This window comes from Ambystoma mexicanum, chromosome 8 (assembly GCF_040938575.1).
Source record: "Ambystoma mexicanum isolate Mex_15411 chromosome 8, UKY_AmexF1_1, whole genome shotgun sequence".
Classification (NCBI taxonomy): Eukaryota; Metazoa; Chordata; class Amphibia; order Caudata; family Ambystomatidae; genus Ambystoma; species Ambystoma mexicanum.
The window spans coordinates 1,425,011,623-1,425,029,387 of NC_090929.1; the positions used below are offsets into that span (position 1 = coordinate 1,425,011,623).

General features: G+C 47.5%; 1 protein-coding gene across 1 annotated transcript in view; it reads right to left on the reverse strand.

The window, feature by feature from the left end:
• The window catches only part of HOGA1 (4-hydroxy-2-oxoglutarate aldolase 1), a 283,527-nt gene that overhangs the window by 14,935 nt on the left and 250,827 nt on the right, over positions 1-17,765 (reverse strand). Inside the window, exon 6 of the mRNA XM_069611569.1 lies at positions 9,615-9,748. Coding sequence (XP_069467670.1) covers positions 9,615-9,748 — 134 coding nt within the window. The remainder of the gene's footprint in view (positions 1-9,614; positions 9,749-17,765) is intronic.

Consider the following 17,765-nt stretch of genomic DNA (forward strand, 5'->3'; position numbering starts at 1 on the left):
GTCCTTCCCATGTACTGCACAGCCCCCTCCCCACTGCCCCCGCACTTTTCACCTTCCCCACTTCCCATGCACTTGTGCCATCTCAATGTCACCTGGCCTAGCAAGATTGTTGTCACTGTCTTCACTCTGTTCCCACTCCCTTGACTCGTTGCACCTTCAAACACTTGTGTATAGGCGGATTATGAATGCCATATCATTTCATATGATTTCATATCATATCCTTCACACATGGGAGGAACAGTGATAATCTGTTCTGGTAATAGCAGCTCATTGAGTCTTAGGCTGTGACATGCATGGGCAGAGCATATTGATGTGGCACACATTGAGGCTGCTTTTTATTCTGTCATTGTCTGACTATTTCTCCATGGGGATCTGTGACATGACATTGTCACATGGACAGCAGGGCCTCACTCTACCATTAACTTGTTACATGTTTATGTTGGGAGAGGGTTGCGGACAGCAATTGTGTTTCAGCAGCTGCCACACTCATGGATGTGGGCCAGGTGTATGCATTTATTTGTGTTTGCTGGATTCATTTTCAGTGGATATTCGGGGTGGTGTCACAACACGGCAATGGAGTGATGATGTGTCACTATGTCAGTGTCCAGCATGCAGGTGATGCCCGGTCTGGAGAGGGCTGCCTGCAGGGTGGGTTGATGGGGTATCCCATGTGGAGGGGGCTGCGTGCAGAGTGGCCTCACGGGTGAATCGGCTGAGGTATCCCATGTGGAGAGGGCTGCCTGCAGGGTGGGGTCACGGGTGATGGGTTATCCCATGTAGAGAGGGCTGCCTGCAGGGTGACGGTCACAGGTGATGGGGGCTGCCTGTAGGGTGGCGTCACAGTGATGGGGGCTGGGGTGGAGGTGTCCCATGTGGAGAGGGCTGCCTGCAGGGTGGCGTCACGGGTGATGGGGGCTGGGGTGGGTGTGTCCCATGTGGAGGGGGCTGCCTGCAGAGTGGGGTCACGGGTGATGGGAGCTGGGGTGTGGGTGTCCTGTCAGGAGGGGTCTGCTTGCCACGGATTGCGAGGTGCAGACACACAATTTGCCTGGGGTGCGGCCAGGGATTGCAAGGTGTTTACGCCGGATTACGCTGGGGTGTGGCCGGGGATGGCGCAGAGTTTTCACATGATTATGCTGGGGTGTGGACAAGGATTGCAAGGAGTTTTCACACGATTTGGCTCAGGTGCTGCGGGGATTGTGAGGCGTTTTCGCGTTATAACGCTGGGGAGTGGTCTGCGATCATGCAGAGTTTTCACGCGATTTGGCTGGGGTGCGGCTGAGGATTGTGAGGTGTTTTGGCGCGTTTACGCGGGGGTGTGGGCGGGGATCGTGCTGATTTTTCATACAAATTGGCTGGGGTGCGGCCAGGGATTGCAAGGTGTTTTCACGCAATTACACTCGGGGGTGCAGGCGGGGATCATGCCGAGTTTACACATGATTTGGGTAGGGTGGGCTGTATGCTGGCCCAGGGATGGCGCAGAGGCTTGCAACTTGTTAGGCATTTCACTTGCTTTTTAATGCGCGTGGGCGTATGTTGGGGCCATTACTGGCGCAGTTTTCTGTTCCTTGCGCCACGGCTACTGATGCCTTGGGAAGTCCATGAATACGGGTGCCACGCAATCACAGTGCCTTTTCTGCGCCAAATTCTATGAATCGGGCCCCTAGTCTCATAAGCATGCTGACAGATGTTGGCAGTCTGGACCATGAACCCTGGTTGACATTGATCAGCAGCCAAATGGCCGGACACAAGGATGTGATTAAAAAAAGCTTTATTAAAAACAATTTAGAGGTATAACAATAAACAGGAATGTTTTATATCTAAACCAAAGTGATCAGGTTACTGACTCACCACGAGGTGGGTAGTGTTTCAGGGCAACTAAAAGGGAAGTGGGCTCTCATTGAAGTTAAATAGTGTCCAAATAAACATTCTCCTTAATTCTGAGGCCAGTTCTCATTTGGCAAATTAACAAAATAACCCATATGCTTAAAGTCTCAGGTTTAAGCGTTGGGTTCCCACGCTCTTCTTCTTAGATGTTCATTGGGCCTCTTCTCTTTGGCCCTCCTTGCTTCTCCTGCACCCTTCTTGTGTGGTCTTCTCAAATGTCCAATGCTTGGTTCACAGTCTGAGGTAAGAAGCTTTCACAACCTTCTTCAACCCCCCAGTTGGTTTTTAGTCTTGGGCCGACACCCTTCCTCTGGCTTTCATGAGGGCAAGCCTGCAGCCACGTTTTACTGCCAGACTGGAGCCTGTTAGCAGCCTCAATAATTGATGACACGGTGTGATGGCATTCAACTACGGCCCAGAGCCAAGGGGAGACTGGCGGCTGCCCTAGGCTCTGGTCAGGGTCCTCCCTAGGGCTCATAACACCTGCATTCCACTGGGGGGCGGGGGGTTCTCCAGCCTTGTAATCCAGTCACTCTCCTGCCCTGAGCCTCTCTCCTCAAATCTCGTTCCTGCCCTGGACTCCCCTCAATTTCTCTTTTCGTTTAGAGCGTCTTCTGCCCCTTGTGGATGCCTCACCAGGAGCTTGTCCCGCCACCCTCCTAGGTGTATCTTAGCTACTGCTCTTCCACCCCTGTGCTGATGCAACATCTCTCATCTTCCGTAATATTATACTCTTTCTCAGTACTTCTGCCTTTCACTTTCTCCTTTGCCTTCTCTTTTTATCAACCTTGGAAGTGTGAACGCTCAGCCTACCTGCCGGATTTCAAAACAGTGACAATGAGCCACAGAAGCAGCATCTCAACATGAGGTGGGGTTTCCTTTAGCTTCCTCATTATGCCACCATTACCAAGATTCATCCGTCCCAGTTTCGCCCACCACCATATAGTTTGTATTCATGGACCAGCGATTTGAGGTCATACCAATGATAGAGCGCTATATAAATGCCATATAACATAACATAACTTTTCTACAAACCTGTTCCACCGTACCATCTCTTCACTTCCCTATACCGCCTCTTCCTGCTCCTTGTAAGAGTTTCTCCACTACTTAACCTTTTTCCACTTACCTCTTTCCTCTATGCCCTTCTTATTTCTTGCCCATCTCTCCCCATTAAATAACTCTTCCCCAGGCCCCTGGGCCTCTCTCTACCCAGCAATTTAGGTCCTTTTGCTGACAGCCTTCTGGGTCTTTTTCCTCCTAGTGCCCTAGGTCTTTCTTTTTCCAGCCCTCTTGGTCTCTTAAAGCCTCGATTCCACAATTGGTAATGTGCCAGCCTCTTGGGCCTACACTGCAGCCCCTTGTCTCATTCTTACCCCTGCTTTTTGGTCCTCTCCTCCAAACATCTGCTCTCCCTAGGCTATAGGGGGTCTAATCCAGCATCCTTCCCAGCTTTGTCTGTTCACCTCTCCAGCCAGACCCTAAACAGCTTTTCTTCGAACTCACATCTTCTGTTAGAGGCCAGGCCTGTAGGTCTTTACACCAGAGAGAGCGTGGAAGGTGTGTCAAAGGGACTTTGGTGTTTTTCCTTTGTTAGCTGGGTTGAGGACTGGCTTGCTTGCCCCCAGTTCCCTGCCTGCCACATCCTGGCTTTGCCCTTGGGTTGGACTCCCATTGCCTAAACGGTCTTAGCCGGTTGATTGTGAAGCCTTTGGATGGTGGTGGATGGATTGCTCGTGTTCGACATACGGGTTTAGGTCCCAATCCTTCTCCCTATGGTTTTATATCAGATTTCCATCCCCTTGTGGGGTGATCTGAATGAGCAGGTGCAGCCAGCTCTGTGGGTTCAACGCTCCTCAATGCCCTTAAAGGTGTGGTACCCATTACCCATGATGGTAATGCGACATGCATATTCCCCCCCCGCCCGTAACATGGTGGTTATAGGACTCTCTGCCTATTGCCCCTGGCCTGCATCATGTGCGTGGTCACAGGTGCTGGGCCCCTTGGTGACCCCACCATCCACCAGCAAGGTCAAGCAGAAGACTGTCACAATTGCCTGCTCAAAGTTGGCTGATGCAGCTTATGGACTGGAAATCACAAGGGTGGTAGTGACACACAATTGTTCAAATATAAGCAGCCCTTTTGCTTCTTCTAGAGAGACCCTTGATGCCCTTCCCTAGAGCATCCTCTACCCGATGGGGAAGCTGTCATAGGGATTTATGCATTTAGAGCCATCTGACTCAAACACTGTGAGGTGGTATTGCGGCTCCAGGCCCAACCTGCCAGGATTCCATTCTTTAAATCTTCATAGCCCATCTGCCCATCTGCCCATGAGCACATGGTAGGTAGCCTGGAGTTCTCCTGTCAATAGCAGCACAATACATTTTAACCAATGTTCTTTTTCCCCATTTGGCTGCCTCTACAATCCATTTGATGTTGTGTAAAAAGTCTCCTGGGTCTTCCCAAACAATTCATTTCTGTAGGAGATCACAGGTCAAGAGGGGTGCTCATGTTTAAGTTCTAAAATATCTTTGATCTGGCCGGATGCCAGATCTCTGAGGATGTCTTCCAAAGCCATAGGTTTGTCACTGGCTGGTTCAGCCATCTGATAAGCTTCAAAATCAAATGATTAAGTTGTTATCCTCCTCTTGGAATTCAACAGCTTCTGAATTGTCTTTTGGGTGGGATGAAATTGTCCTTTTTGGCGTTTATCTGTTGGTAAAAGGAATGGCAAGTAGCATAAACCCCAAACAACATTGGCAATATGATCACATAGAAGTTCTATCTTGAAGGTTGGTCCGGAAAAGAGGAATTGACTATTGGATGCTATTGAAACATTGGGTATGTGTTAAGTAAAATGTCTTATGCTGCATCTGTGTTGCAGCATTGTGGCATTCTTATAATTTGCATACATGATTTGCTAGTATTTCGCTTTCTATCTTCTTGACAGGCTTTAATCCTTAGAAACCAACAAGGACAGAATCTCTAATGAGTCTCTCGGGGACGCTATGTTTTCAAGACCATGTGTAAGTTACCATATAGTCAAGTGGTGTCCACAAAGGGGCCAAGCACGATCTCGGGTCAAAATGGGTTATATTTAACATAAAATTGAGTTTTCTCACAACACTTTCTCTTTATTCCACAATTCCAAGGGGAATGGCTCTTTTTGAGTCTTCTCTGATTACAGTTCTTTCTCTGGACCCCTGGTGCCCTTTTCAGAAAGGGGCATTGTTCTTGCCTTTTGGTCCACAATTCAAAATGAGCGTTTCATCCCCTGTTTTATCAGCACTTCCTTGGGGTCACTGCCCAGTTTCTCCAATCCTTGGTTTACTCTCCTGCCAGGGTTTTATTTTGCTACTTGGATGCAGGTCCCAGACTCGCTGTATGCCTGGTTTACTCTCCTGCTAGGGCTTTTTGTCTTTTCATTTGCGTCCGAGTCCCAGACTCGCTGAATGCCTGGTTTACTCTCCTGGCAGGACTTTATGAGACCTTTCAATATGTAAATCCCAGGTTCATACTCTTCATTAGTATTCACTTGTTTCTGTATCCAGGTAATTATGCTTTTCATATGTCAGACCATTGACCCTTCCACAACTGTGTTAAATGTCCCAGTACCCTTGTGTGGGCTTTTGCTCTTTACTAACGACACGTGGCATCCACCATGATGTGCCCCGGTATCCCAATCTCCTTCTCTGGGCTTACTGGTCTTCTCTGGCAGTTTTGGCTTCCCTTGCATCTCACCACTTACTCCACCTGTCCATCTGCCGCCTGGGAGCCTGTCTCGTCAGCTTCTCTGTTACCACCCGGCCTTCTTCATTGCTCAGCAGCTCCTGCTGCTGGGATGGCAGCGCAGCAAACAGTCTTCCATATGAATTCCTGGGACGCCGTCCTTGCCAGCCTCTTCGCTCTGGTCTGCAGCTCGCTTTTCTCCTGTGTGCCAAACAGCGGCGGCAGGGCTGACTCATGATCTGTTCAGGTGTTCCTTATTTGAATATCTCAGCACCTGTTAACATCTTCCAACTACTAGAACGTAGCGTTGGCGTGCCGCTTCTAGTGATCTTCATCACTTCTAGTGATCTTCATCACTCCATCCCGCTTCCTCATCTCAGTGTTGTAAGAAGGGGGGTGGGGTGTACATACGTCCCTGCACTGATGTATGCAAGTCCCAGGACTTTCCCCTTAGTGTTATTAAAGGAAGGGGATGTATATAAGTCCCAACACTTGTTAACATCCTCCAATGACTAGAACATGGTGTGGGCTTGCCGCTTCTAGTGATTTTAATTCTTCCATCTCCGTTTCTTGTCACAGCAATAAAGGGGGTGGTATGCATACAAGGGTGGTGCAGCGCAGGTTCTTTATCCACCCTACAGGATGCCATACAAGAATGGGGAAAAGACACATGGTTGTTGTCAAGGAAACCAGGTAAAGAATTATGATGGTCTAATGTCCTTACCCTGCCTCCCTGGAGTTTGTCTTCACCCATGTCGTCCTCCCGCAGATGACCACCCCGAGGGTCAGGTAACTTCTGCCTTTCCCTGGCCAGGTACAAGAAGCTTTCCTCTAGGGAAGCAGTGACGATATAGTTCGATTTGTCACACTGTCTAAAAAAGGTTTTTCAATCTTTCCTGAACCCTTATAGGTTTTGTAGTTGCCTACATGAACTGTTGAGGCGATTTATTCTCAAACTTTGCTCCCTTCGTACTTAAGAGTTCTTCCACTGTATTTTTCTCGCTTTGATTTAATTAACTTAGCCTGGATAGATCACAGATTCTGAATGGGGTTGTAATGATTTGCAAGTGTTTCAAAGCACTTTGCAGCCCTTCCCGCAAAGGCCTTCTGTATTGTACATTGGGCTTAGAATTATTTTCATTGCTCCACTGGTAGCCAGTGGAGTGTTTAAGGCCAGGGCCATGTTGTCATTCCCTGAGTTTAAGGCAGACTCGTACTACTTTATTTTGCATTTTTTTCTGTTTCTGGTGGTAAATCAGTATACAATAGGACTCTCACCCTTTTGGCAAGTGCTGAAAAACGTGGACTTGAACCCAATGCTAGTAAGGGAAATCCAGACGCGGACATCTTGCACGCTGTGCCGGGAGGGATGCTGCACCTCACTGATGGCCACAAGTCATAGACAAGAGCCTGGGGTTGTTACTGGTAATCTGTTTTAGTGGCGAACAGCCTGGCATTTAGGTGCTGGACTGTGCTTACGGGCCGGACAAGACATGAGTATCGAACAGAGTTAATATATGAATGCAGTGGGGATTTTGAGAATTGTTTTCACCAATAACATCTTCATTTGTCTATTTTATTGTGGTGGTTTGTGTGGTTGGTTGTTTCCCATTTAGTCGTTAACCCTGAACTGAAGAGGGGCATCAGTTAGTACACCCCTGTTTTCTTCCTCCTATCTACCCTTTGCATGTGTATCCCTTCCCCCTTTGTTCAATGTGTTGTAGGACTGCAATGGAAACAATGTTTTAGTAAGATATTGTGACATGTTACTATGAGTGGTCACCATCCAAAGGACAGGACCTATCATGCGTTTGGATACTGTGTTATAGTAGTCCTCTCCTGATAGCATAAACGATGACATAAGTTCTATGTGATGGTCAAAGTCAGAAGATGGCTGTGGCCGTAGAAGTTAAAGGTATTACGTGATGTTCCAACTCAATAATGGCACCATTTAGTGGTGCATAGGTTCCAAGCATTTTGAAATGTTGGTCTGATTTTGCGGACCATCTCCCAATGCAAACTGTTATCTTGGGGGTCACCTGCATATATTAGAAAGTGGAATGAAACTTCACTTTGGTTGTGCCTCACAAACCAGTTTACTTGCTGGCTCACCACAATGTCTCATCTTTCCCAACCAAGACAATTCTTCTAGCATAGTGTGTTGAAATGTTGTAATGCACCTCAGTGCAAGGATTTATTTTTGCCTAAGCAATGTGCCATTTTGGTGTTCTGCTTACAGTACGGCCAAATTGAATGTTTGTAGGGCCAAACGTACACCCCAAATCTTGGATCACTAAAACGTACACCTCTTTAGAGAACACAGCCATTGTGAAGCATAGGTGTGTCATGTACCTGGTTCACCACTAGTAAAAATGCGAGTCTAAGGCAGTGCACGGCCACAAACGTGTTGATTTAGGCACCTGCGACTAACGGGAACCTTCTGATGTTCAAGAATACCGTCGAGGCAATTGCATGATTCCTGCAGTGCTCCGATCATGATATGACAAGCAATGTAAAAGTACTCCAGATGGTGTGACTGTTCTTAATGTACACCAGATGGTGTGACTGTTCTTAATGTACACCAGATGATGTGACTGTTGTTAATGTACAGCCGATATGATTAATGTTAATGTACACCAGATGTGATTGCTCTTAATGTACACCAGATGATGTGAATGTTCTTAATGTACACCCGATGATATGATTAATGTTAATGTACACCAGATGATGTGATTGCTCTTAATGTACACCACATGATGTGATTAATGTTAATGTACACCAGATGGATGTGATTTTTGTTATTGCGACCCTAACAACAGGTGCCGGAAGATCTTTGGCTCCAAACAGCTGATACACCACCTGAAAAGTACCTAAAAAGTAATTAGCCCTTCCACAGGTTCTTTTTAACCCATAGCCGGACTTCTGCCGTCCTATAGGATCAGAGCCAGAATATCCTCCAATGTTCAATAGTTGATTTTCAAGATTTGTGACCATAGAGGTTGAACAGTCTGTTTCCTCACCAGAGTAATGACTGCAGGCGCAGTGGGACACTACAACACATGACCTGTTGACGAACATGTCAATTTCCTCCCTAGGCATTTGATGAGCAGTACTAACCTTGGATCTTTTAGTTCTAGTAAGTGCTCCCCTTGTGGCAGGTGTGTTTACATGGGAATTGCCTGAGATCTGCAAAGATTACCCTACTTTTCAGAGGGGACTCCATCAAGAATTACAGTTATTCACCTGCCAAATTTTTTAAATTGTGCAAGGCCTGCTTGATCATCATGTCTCCTTCGGCTTGTAGGAAACAAAACTTTTGGATGTTCTTGACCCAAAATGCTCTGCTGATAGGACATATTGAAGGTGTTCATTGATGCGAAGCTCTGGATTGCTGCCTACAGACTTAACCCTCTTATGACGCCAATGGCACTTTGACTGGCGAGAACATCTTGGAGTCTTAGGTGGGGCTGCCACTTCAACTTCTAGGATCGCTCGAACATAGTTTGAATGAAAGGAGGAAATCCACCTAATTGACATACAGCATCCGCTTCATGCTGGCAAAGTCATCTGGACCGCTATCTTTAAGAGAAGATGTTATACTCTCATGTGTCAAGTGACTTAGTGAAATACATGGGTCCACTTTAAGATGGAAACTGCTCCTTCATTAATTCCATTTGACAAGTGTGGTGCTCCACTAGACATTTGTAAATGTATTTTCCTTAAATATTCGTACTTTTTAATGTGTCTCAAATACTGCGTAGATTTCAAAGGCAAATGAAAACCGGCGTAGGGTAATTAAGGGAGTAATAAACTGTACACTCTGGTGACCTGGCTTCAGCCAAAACCATTCCTGGCTCCCCCTGCATGGACTTGTATTACCATAAAAGGTTCATTAAGAGAACGTTTGAGAATGCTGATCAATAATTCAAAAAATGGCACATCATAGACAATGGTCGCAATTCTACTGACTGAATTTAATTGTCTGGTGTTGGTAACCTTACCGCATTATTGGGCTCAATAAGTCGGTACTGCAACTCTTTTGCCGCTTCCCACTGACCAGCCAGGGCCAGCCTCTCCAATTCGCACACTTGGTTCCCAAGGATGTTAGCCAAAGCACACACTCCACCAACTGCACCTGCGAAAAGGCAGGACTAAACACTAAATGTTTTGCAAAAGTGAGGCATCTTCCATTTAACAAGAAGAATCAAACAAAAAGGAATCAGGCATCCCGAATGCAAATGTGTTCATCTTATCCAAGCATTCTAATTTAACTGGAGCCCTCATTTCCCCTGCTCAAGCACCTCTCAAGTCTATCATGCAACGGCTCCTCAACTACATTTAGAATAGTGCTTCATATTGCATCACGGTAAATGTCTGCTCTAAACAGAGCTATACATTTCTTGAGACCCTCTCTCATGCCTACTGTTAACTAATCACAGTTAAGAAACGCACAAACCCAATACCACAATCATATCACCCCGCCCCAGTCCCATCTGAATTTGTTCTAATCGTTCTTTCATGTGGCCCCACCCCCATTCCTTCTACCTCCTTTCCACAGATCAAGGTCTGGTTAACACCCTGGTGGGTTTCACAAAGGGCATCTGAATGAGAGCATCTCAGACTTGAGTCTAAAATCAATATCCACCAATTTGCTTTCTGCTGGTAGCCATTTTACTGTGACGGAATCTCTGATTGCAGTTAAAATACAAAGAAAAGTAAAAGAAAACAACGGAATCGTGGAAACAATCGGAGGGCATTGTCACAAAAAACATCATGGGTAACTGTACAAGTAAGATAGGGATAGTAAAAGTAATGCCCATTTCAACATCCTTTTTTTTAAAACTTTCGGTCTAAAGAACCTGTAATACTCTAGACCAACCACTAGATGGCAACCTATGCGAGCCTAAACAGATTCACAAGCCTCAGAAATAGGTTTACATGGGATGTTGAAAAGTCAGCAATAGTCTCACTCCACGCTTTCAGTGCACAGCCTAGATTTTTCCTAAAGGTGTTAGCATGATTTGAGGATCCAAGACTAATCGAGCACCTGTCTGAGAATTCGATCTACAAAGAGGTATAAGATCCAGTTGTACCACCTCAAGGTTAGCCAGAGTCCCAACTTCGATAAACAAGGGGGAAAAAGATAACTTGGCATGTATATTTACTGGAATAACTCTGCACCCAAGATGCAGAGCGAATCCATTCAACTCCCCACCCGACACCAGTCATTGGAGGACAAGCCATACATACCTGCAATCTCCTGGTTTCCCATGGATTTCTCCAGTAGATGCATAGACCCATTGAGCTGCCATCCCATATATTTACACACAGGTTTTGGTTATTCTGGGGGGGTGAGAAATAATGCAACTCCATTCCACAACATCCTCAAGCACTGGCGGCTGTACCGTTGATGCACCAGTGATCTGAGTCAGAGCACCTGCTTATTCGTTGGCTGAACTTGCACACACGGTTATTTGGCCAATCAATTCATAATGTAGGTTATACAATGTATTTAACTGCTAAAGAGAGATTAACATTGCTCCTCCGCCTTAATGATAATTTCCAATCAAGAACATTCTTGCATAAGCCGTCTGCATGATCATCCAGACAGAAAACATAAGGTGGTTTCAAAAAGCGGTGAAAGCTAACCAGATGTACCTTGGCCTTCCTGACACAGTCTGGAGATGTTCCTTGCGCGCAAAGGTCTCGAGCCGGTGGAACCGCAAACGGAATATTCTGGCACATTCTGATTTGGCGTTCATCCATGTCTGATAATGAATAGCCTGGGGCCTGCCTGGGTGTGGGAGCCAATGGGTTCACGGAGAAGAAGGCAGGATAAAGCACATCCTACCACAGAAGGGACCTGAGAGTGTGAAGTCAAGAATCGACAACTGCTGAAGTGGTTTCATGTGTACAAAAACGTACTTTGGAGAAAGTAATGAGCGAGGTGGCGAGCAATGCTTCCTGCCATACAGAAATTCAGTGAGATAAGCTCTCACTGTTGATAACAATGTGCAGGGGTGCATCGAGATTAAAACTTCGGAAGGGGCAAGGGGGCAGGAGAGGAGGGCTAACCCTTCATGTGTGCAGGCTTCCAACTTCTTTACACATTCTAATTAGACTATTTTGGTGCAGCTTCTAAAAAACACACACTTAAGAACTGCAGTGAGAATGAGCTGTCCCCTGTGCCCCCCTCAGGGCTTTAAGTGGGGTGAGAAATTGAGGGGGGAGCTCATTTGGGGCCGTGGCTTGCATGATGTGCGTGGCCTGAAAAGTGCACAAACCATAGTAAGGTATGCATACAAATATATGGGATACATTACTCACCGTAATCGTATTTCTGATGCTTGTATCTGCTTAGATTCACATGCTGTGCATAGGCCGACATCTAGTGGAAGCTGCGGAGTATTACAGTTTGTTTTTCGAAACTCGAAATTGGGCGTCGACACGGGGAGTGCCAGTAATACTATCCCTAGTGTGACGTCCACTGTACCCATGAACCCTCACGCGTGTAAGACCCTCAGATTGCATTTTTTCTGGTATGAGGTAGCACGAGGAGTAGCGTGAGTACAGATTACCAAGCAGATAGATAAGACTACAAGCATCCATGCGCCTTCTCTCAGAGGGGAGGAAGGGCGGGCGCATGTGAATCTAAGCAGATACAAGCATCAGAAATACGATTACGGTGAGTAATGTATCCCTTCTGAGGCTTGTGGAATCTGCTTAATCAAATGCTGTGCATAGATTAGTGAGCAGTGTTAGAAGAAGGAGGTGGGATGTGAGAAGGGTCATGAGCAAACAGGTGTCTTAGAACCGCCTGTCCCACTTGAGCATCTGTCTTGGAATGTATGTCAATGCAGTAGTGCTGAGTAAAAGTGTGGATAGAGCTCCAAGTAGCTGCTTTGCAAATGGTGTCAAGGAGAACATTTGCAATGAAAGCCAGAGTGGCCCCAGTGCCTCTTGTAGAGTGGGCTCTTGGCATAAAAGGCAGAGTTCTTTCAGAAAGGGAGTAACATAGCTGGATACAATCGACTATCCACTACGAGATGGAACCTTTAGAGACGCAATCTCCCTCTCTGCCTGTAGCTACAGAGACAAACAGTTGGTCTGTTTTTCTTAGCGGCCTGGTCTCGTCTACATAGTAGAGGACCGCTCTTCGCACATCTAGAGTGTGTAGTTTCACCTCAGCAGAGCTTTTGGGTTCTTGGAAGGCTGGAAGCTCAATGGACTGGTTAACGTGGAATTTAGAAATTAACTTAGGTGAGAACCTAGGGTGTGTTCGTGGTCATGATGCCTACCCCCGGGGACCCAGACCAAGTCCAGCAACCCCGGAAGCAGGCATCAAGTTACCCCAAGCAAGCCCAACAACCCCCGCTAGGGGCTATTTGGGTGCAGTCCTGGCGCCTATGGCGCCAGGCTCATATGGAGAGTCAGTCCTAGCGCCATAGGCGCCAGGCTCATAGATTAAAACTTACCTGATGTAGACCATGCTGCAAACTTACCTGATGCAGACCATGCTGCAAGAGCTCCAAGCCAAACGAGGCTTGGAAGGTGCTAGTTTACCTAGGGATTATTTTTTTACTTGGGGGGGGGGGGGGCTGGGGAGGAATACTTACCCAGGACTACTTTGGAGGCTATTTAAACCACGCCCGAAGAGCAGCACACGCTTCGCGTTATTCTGCATCCAGCAGCGTAACGCTCACCGTGCCTGCAAGTCTGCATCCTGTCTTCTGCCACGCCCGCCTCGAGTTTGGAGCTCCTAAAAAAGGGAGAAAGAAAGAGAAAAGGTTAGAAGAGCAATACCTTTGATCCTTACCTGAATTCCTGATCCATCCCGCCTTCGAGCTGGAAGAAAGAAGTTATTTTATGCGCGTCGCCTCGCCTGCTGCAGCGCCGCGCTGAACTCACCGGCCTTCCCAGCATCTTCACATTTCACTGCATCCTCCTGCATGTTCCTGCCGCACTGCGGCACCTAAGGAGAAGACAAGAACAGCAAGGTGAGCCAAGGGAATACACAGAGGAATACCCCCCATAGACTTACCTGATTTTACCAGCGGGGGTACTATTCTTCACGGGTCGGCGCAGCTTCCACTGCATCCCAGCCGAACCCCGGCCCCTAAGGGGAAACAAAAGGACAGCAAGGTGAAACAAGGGACTAACAAGAAGAACCCTCCTCACCACAAAAGACTTACCTGATTTTACCGCCGGAGGCATTATTCCCCGAGACTTCATACTTTCTCTCAGCGCCTGAATAAGGGAGAAAGCAACAGGTTACATATGGACATTATTTTAATCGAACTGTGTTGGATAATACAAATCCTTACCAGAACATTACCGGTTGCTATGAGGAACTCTTCAGTAGGGTCAAGCTGCAACCTGCAAGGAATCGGACAAGAGTGAAAGTCAGGCATTTGAACTCTTACGAACTACATACTTACAGCGTCTTGCCGGGAATATCAGAGTCAATATTGTCCTGGAACTCACCAATTCCTTCGAGCCAGTGAAGCAACTGGTTTTCTACGCACCCCTGCGCTCAAAGCAGGATGGAGAGCTCATCTTTTCAAATCATCAGAAGAATATTCCTACGGGCCAAGCGAAGGAAGCTAGTTGGGCCAGTCCAGTCCGTCATCTCGGCCCTACGCGTCACATTGGTGGAGACCGCAGCAGCCCAGTCCAGATCGACGCCTCTGTGGGAGCCAGGTGAGCGTAACATTCGTAGAACCAGTTTATCCTTATGAAGAGTAAAGAAAGGATCCTGCACTGACAGAGCCTGAATTTCACTGACCCTTCTTATGGATGTAATGGCTACTAAGAAGGCAGTTTTATAGGTCAGGTGTTTGAGACTGGCTTTATGCATGGGTTCAAAGCGTGGGCCCATGAGTTTAGCAAGCACCACATTAAGGTCCCATCCTGGTGGGGGGTTAGAAATTGGAGGGTGGAGTCTCTTTACCCTTTCCATGAAGGCTTTAACCACTGGTACTTTCCACCACGAGACCTTGTTATGGGAGGTGGTGTAGGCTGACAGCGTGAGTTACCTTGAGCGAGTTAAATACCAACCCTGCATCCAGCAGGTGGAACATGTAGGTGACGATATTGGAAGGAGTGCAATCAACCGGGTTGATTTGTTTATTCTGGCACCAGATAACGAATCTCTTCCATTTATCAAAATAACAGTGCCTCGTGTTTGGTTTCCTAGATTCCTTTAGGATGTCCATGCACCTCTGTGGTAAGTTGAGATGCCCAAACTCTGACTTCAGGAGCCATGCTGCCAAGTTCATTGAGCTGGGTTGAGGATGCACTGTTTGACCTTGGTGCTGGGATAGTAGGTTGTGCCAGCACAAGAGTCTGATGGGTTTGCACACTGCTAGTCTGCGTAGGTGTGGGAACCACGGTTGCCTCGCCCACATGGAGCAACTAGGATGAGCGTCATCGATTCCCTGTGCATCTTGTTGACCACCTTCCTCATGAGAGGGGTTGGTGGAAAAGTGTAGGCAAACATCCCTGACCAGCTCATCCACAGGGTTGATGATAGAGGTGTCCCCGCTCTTTTTCTGGTGTTTGTGATTACCAAGGAGTCGGGCTTCAGTTGACCCCTTATGTAAAGAGGGTCTGACTGGGCGGCCCTGAACATCATCTCAATTATGGGGTTCACAGCTTTGGTGAGATAATGAGGGAGAAGGGAAGGATCAATTCTATGTTGGATTGATTTGAGAATAGGAATGGCTTGAGCAATGGGTCTTTTGTCCCCCACTAGCTCCTCTGCAAAGTCCCTCTCTTCCTGGGCCCCCTGAGTATCTATGTGGAAGTGCTCTGCAGCTTTAGCCAAGACCCGATTTAGAAGGGGCTGGTTGTCTATAGGTGAGTCAGTAACCTGTGGTTCCTTGCTAACCTGGGAGTCCATATTGTAGACCTCTGCCTCGTCTTCCTCCTCCTCATCATCCTGGCCCTTGTCATCTCCATAATACTCGACCCCAGTTTGGTCATCCAGCACCAGTACGTCTGGGTCAACCTCATACTGTTGGTAAGGCTGAATATAGTTAGGGTCTGAAAACAGTCCCTGAGCTGCAGTATCAAGCCGAGATATCTTATTAGGATCCTGAAGGAGTAGCATTGTCAGGGGTATAGCTAAGAAAATGCTGTGGATTTTTTTCATAAAAATTAGCTAAGGAAGACTTTCTCCTCATCACCCTGTCTATGTCCTCAGTGCTCCATTCTCTGGAACTGGGGACGACCCCCTCCTGTTGAGGTTCATCTTCTAATCCCATATCGTAAGGAGTGGGAGGGGTGAGCCTGGGTGTAGTGACAGGGGTCTTAGATCTGTCTTTATCCGACGACCTGTGTTTGTCCTTGTGGACGTGGGGTGTAGAAGGTGAATGTGTAGACTTCTGCTGTTTGTCCCCTTTCCCGTGACAGTTTGGCCTTATCGGAATCTTTTGAGGCCTGGCGTCGAGATTCAGGGATACTCTCTCTCTCTTTTGAGTGCGCACGCTGGGACTCGGAGGCAGACACCGAACGGGCTGCCGGAGCAGACTTTGGGTATGCGGCTTGGGGATGGAGGTCGGATTCGTCTTCTGATGAACGCACCTCCGTTACTTTGGGGAGCGAGGCACTCTTGGCAAATGTGGACGGTTGCTGTGTGTCGTGCAGCGATCTCGACCTGGAACGCTCAGAGGACACCGATTCGGTGGACCGCTCTCTTTGTGCCTCTTTCTTCCGTGAACTCGACATGCGTGTCGAGTCTCGGTTGGCCTTAATGTTCTTAGGTGTAGAAGAAGATTGGGTAGCGCTCATGTCGCCGGGTGTGTTCACCATAACTGCCCTGCCGGACAATCCTCCGAGGTCGGGGACTAGCACTTGGGTGTCTTTAGATCACTGAAGGCACCCACCGCTTCCATGGCCACGAGCTGCCTGGCGTGGTGGGCCCAACGTTTAGTGGAGCGGTCCTTGATTGTTTTTGCTTTAAAAAGCCTTCACGCTCTGCAGTTAGCTTCGGGGTGGTCCCTCGGCAAGCAGTCACCTTATGGCAGCGGGCTAGTGTGTGTAGGAAAATAAGAGTGTAGAGTCTGTTTCCACCCCCCAGTCTCCCTACTTGCAGGGCCGCGGGCAGAGGCCTTCTGAGGCTCAAAGTCCGTCGTGCAGCTCTCGACGGTTGTTTGTTCTTCGGACCGGCGTCGATCTTCGATGTCTCGACGTGGGAGTGAAAGAATGGGGAAATTAATATTGATTTTTGGCAAAATGGCTTAAAGCCAGGGAACTCCGTACAATGCTTCCGACAAGTATGGCGGAAAAAAACAATCTGAGGGTCCTACGCGCGTGAGGGATCATGGGTACAGTGAACGTCACACTAGGGATAGTATTACCGGCACGCCCTGTGTCGACGCCCATTTTCAAGTTTCGAAAAACAAACTAATACTCCGCAGCTTCCACTAGATGTCGGCCTATGCACAGCATGTGATCTAAGCAGATTCCACAAGCCTCAGAAATATGCTTACATTTATATATTTGTGTACGTTTCAAGCAATCTTTTATATACATAGAAATATATAACATATTCTGTTGTTTATAAAAGGTGCTTTGAAAAGTACACAATTCAATCCATCCTTTATAGAAATTAGCCGATGGACAAAGCCTGAGGCGTCTTTGTCCGTCGGCAAAGCTTTATCAAAGATGGCTTGAATTAAGTACTTTTTAAGCCATCTTTTATAAACCTAGCATATGTTACATATTTCTACATTTATAAAAGATGGCTTGAAAAGTACACAATTCAAGCCATCTAACGGAGAAAGACGCCTCATGCTGGGTGACCTGCGCTCTGCAGAGCATATTAGATCACCGAGCCTGAGGCATCTTTGACCATCGGCGAACCTGAGGGCTTTGTGATCTACCCTGCTCTCCAGAGCAGATTAGATCACATGGTCCCCAGGTTTGCCGAGGGACAAAGATGCCTCAGCGACTTGGGGAGGGGGTGGGGAAACAAAGGGACTATAACTTCCTCTTGTGCTCCTCTCATGAGGAAGTTAGAGTGACTGTAGCCACAGTGTCGCTCAAACTGCAACCAGTTTGAGTGACTCTGTGGCTGGCACTTCTGTCAGTCACAGCTTGCCTGACTTCAAAATGGCGGGCACATCTCCCCTCGTGGCTGCGGCCGTGGT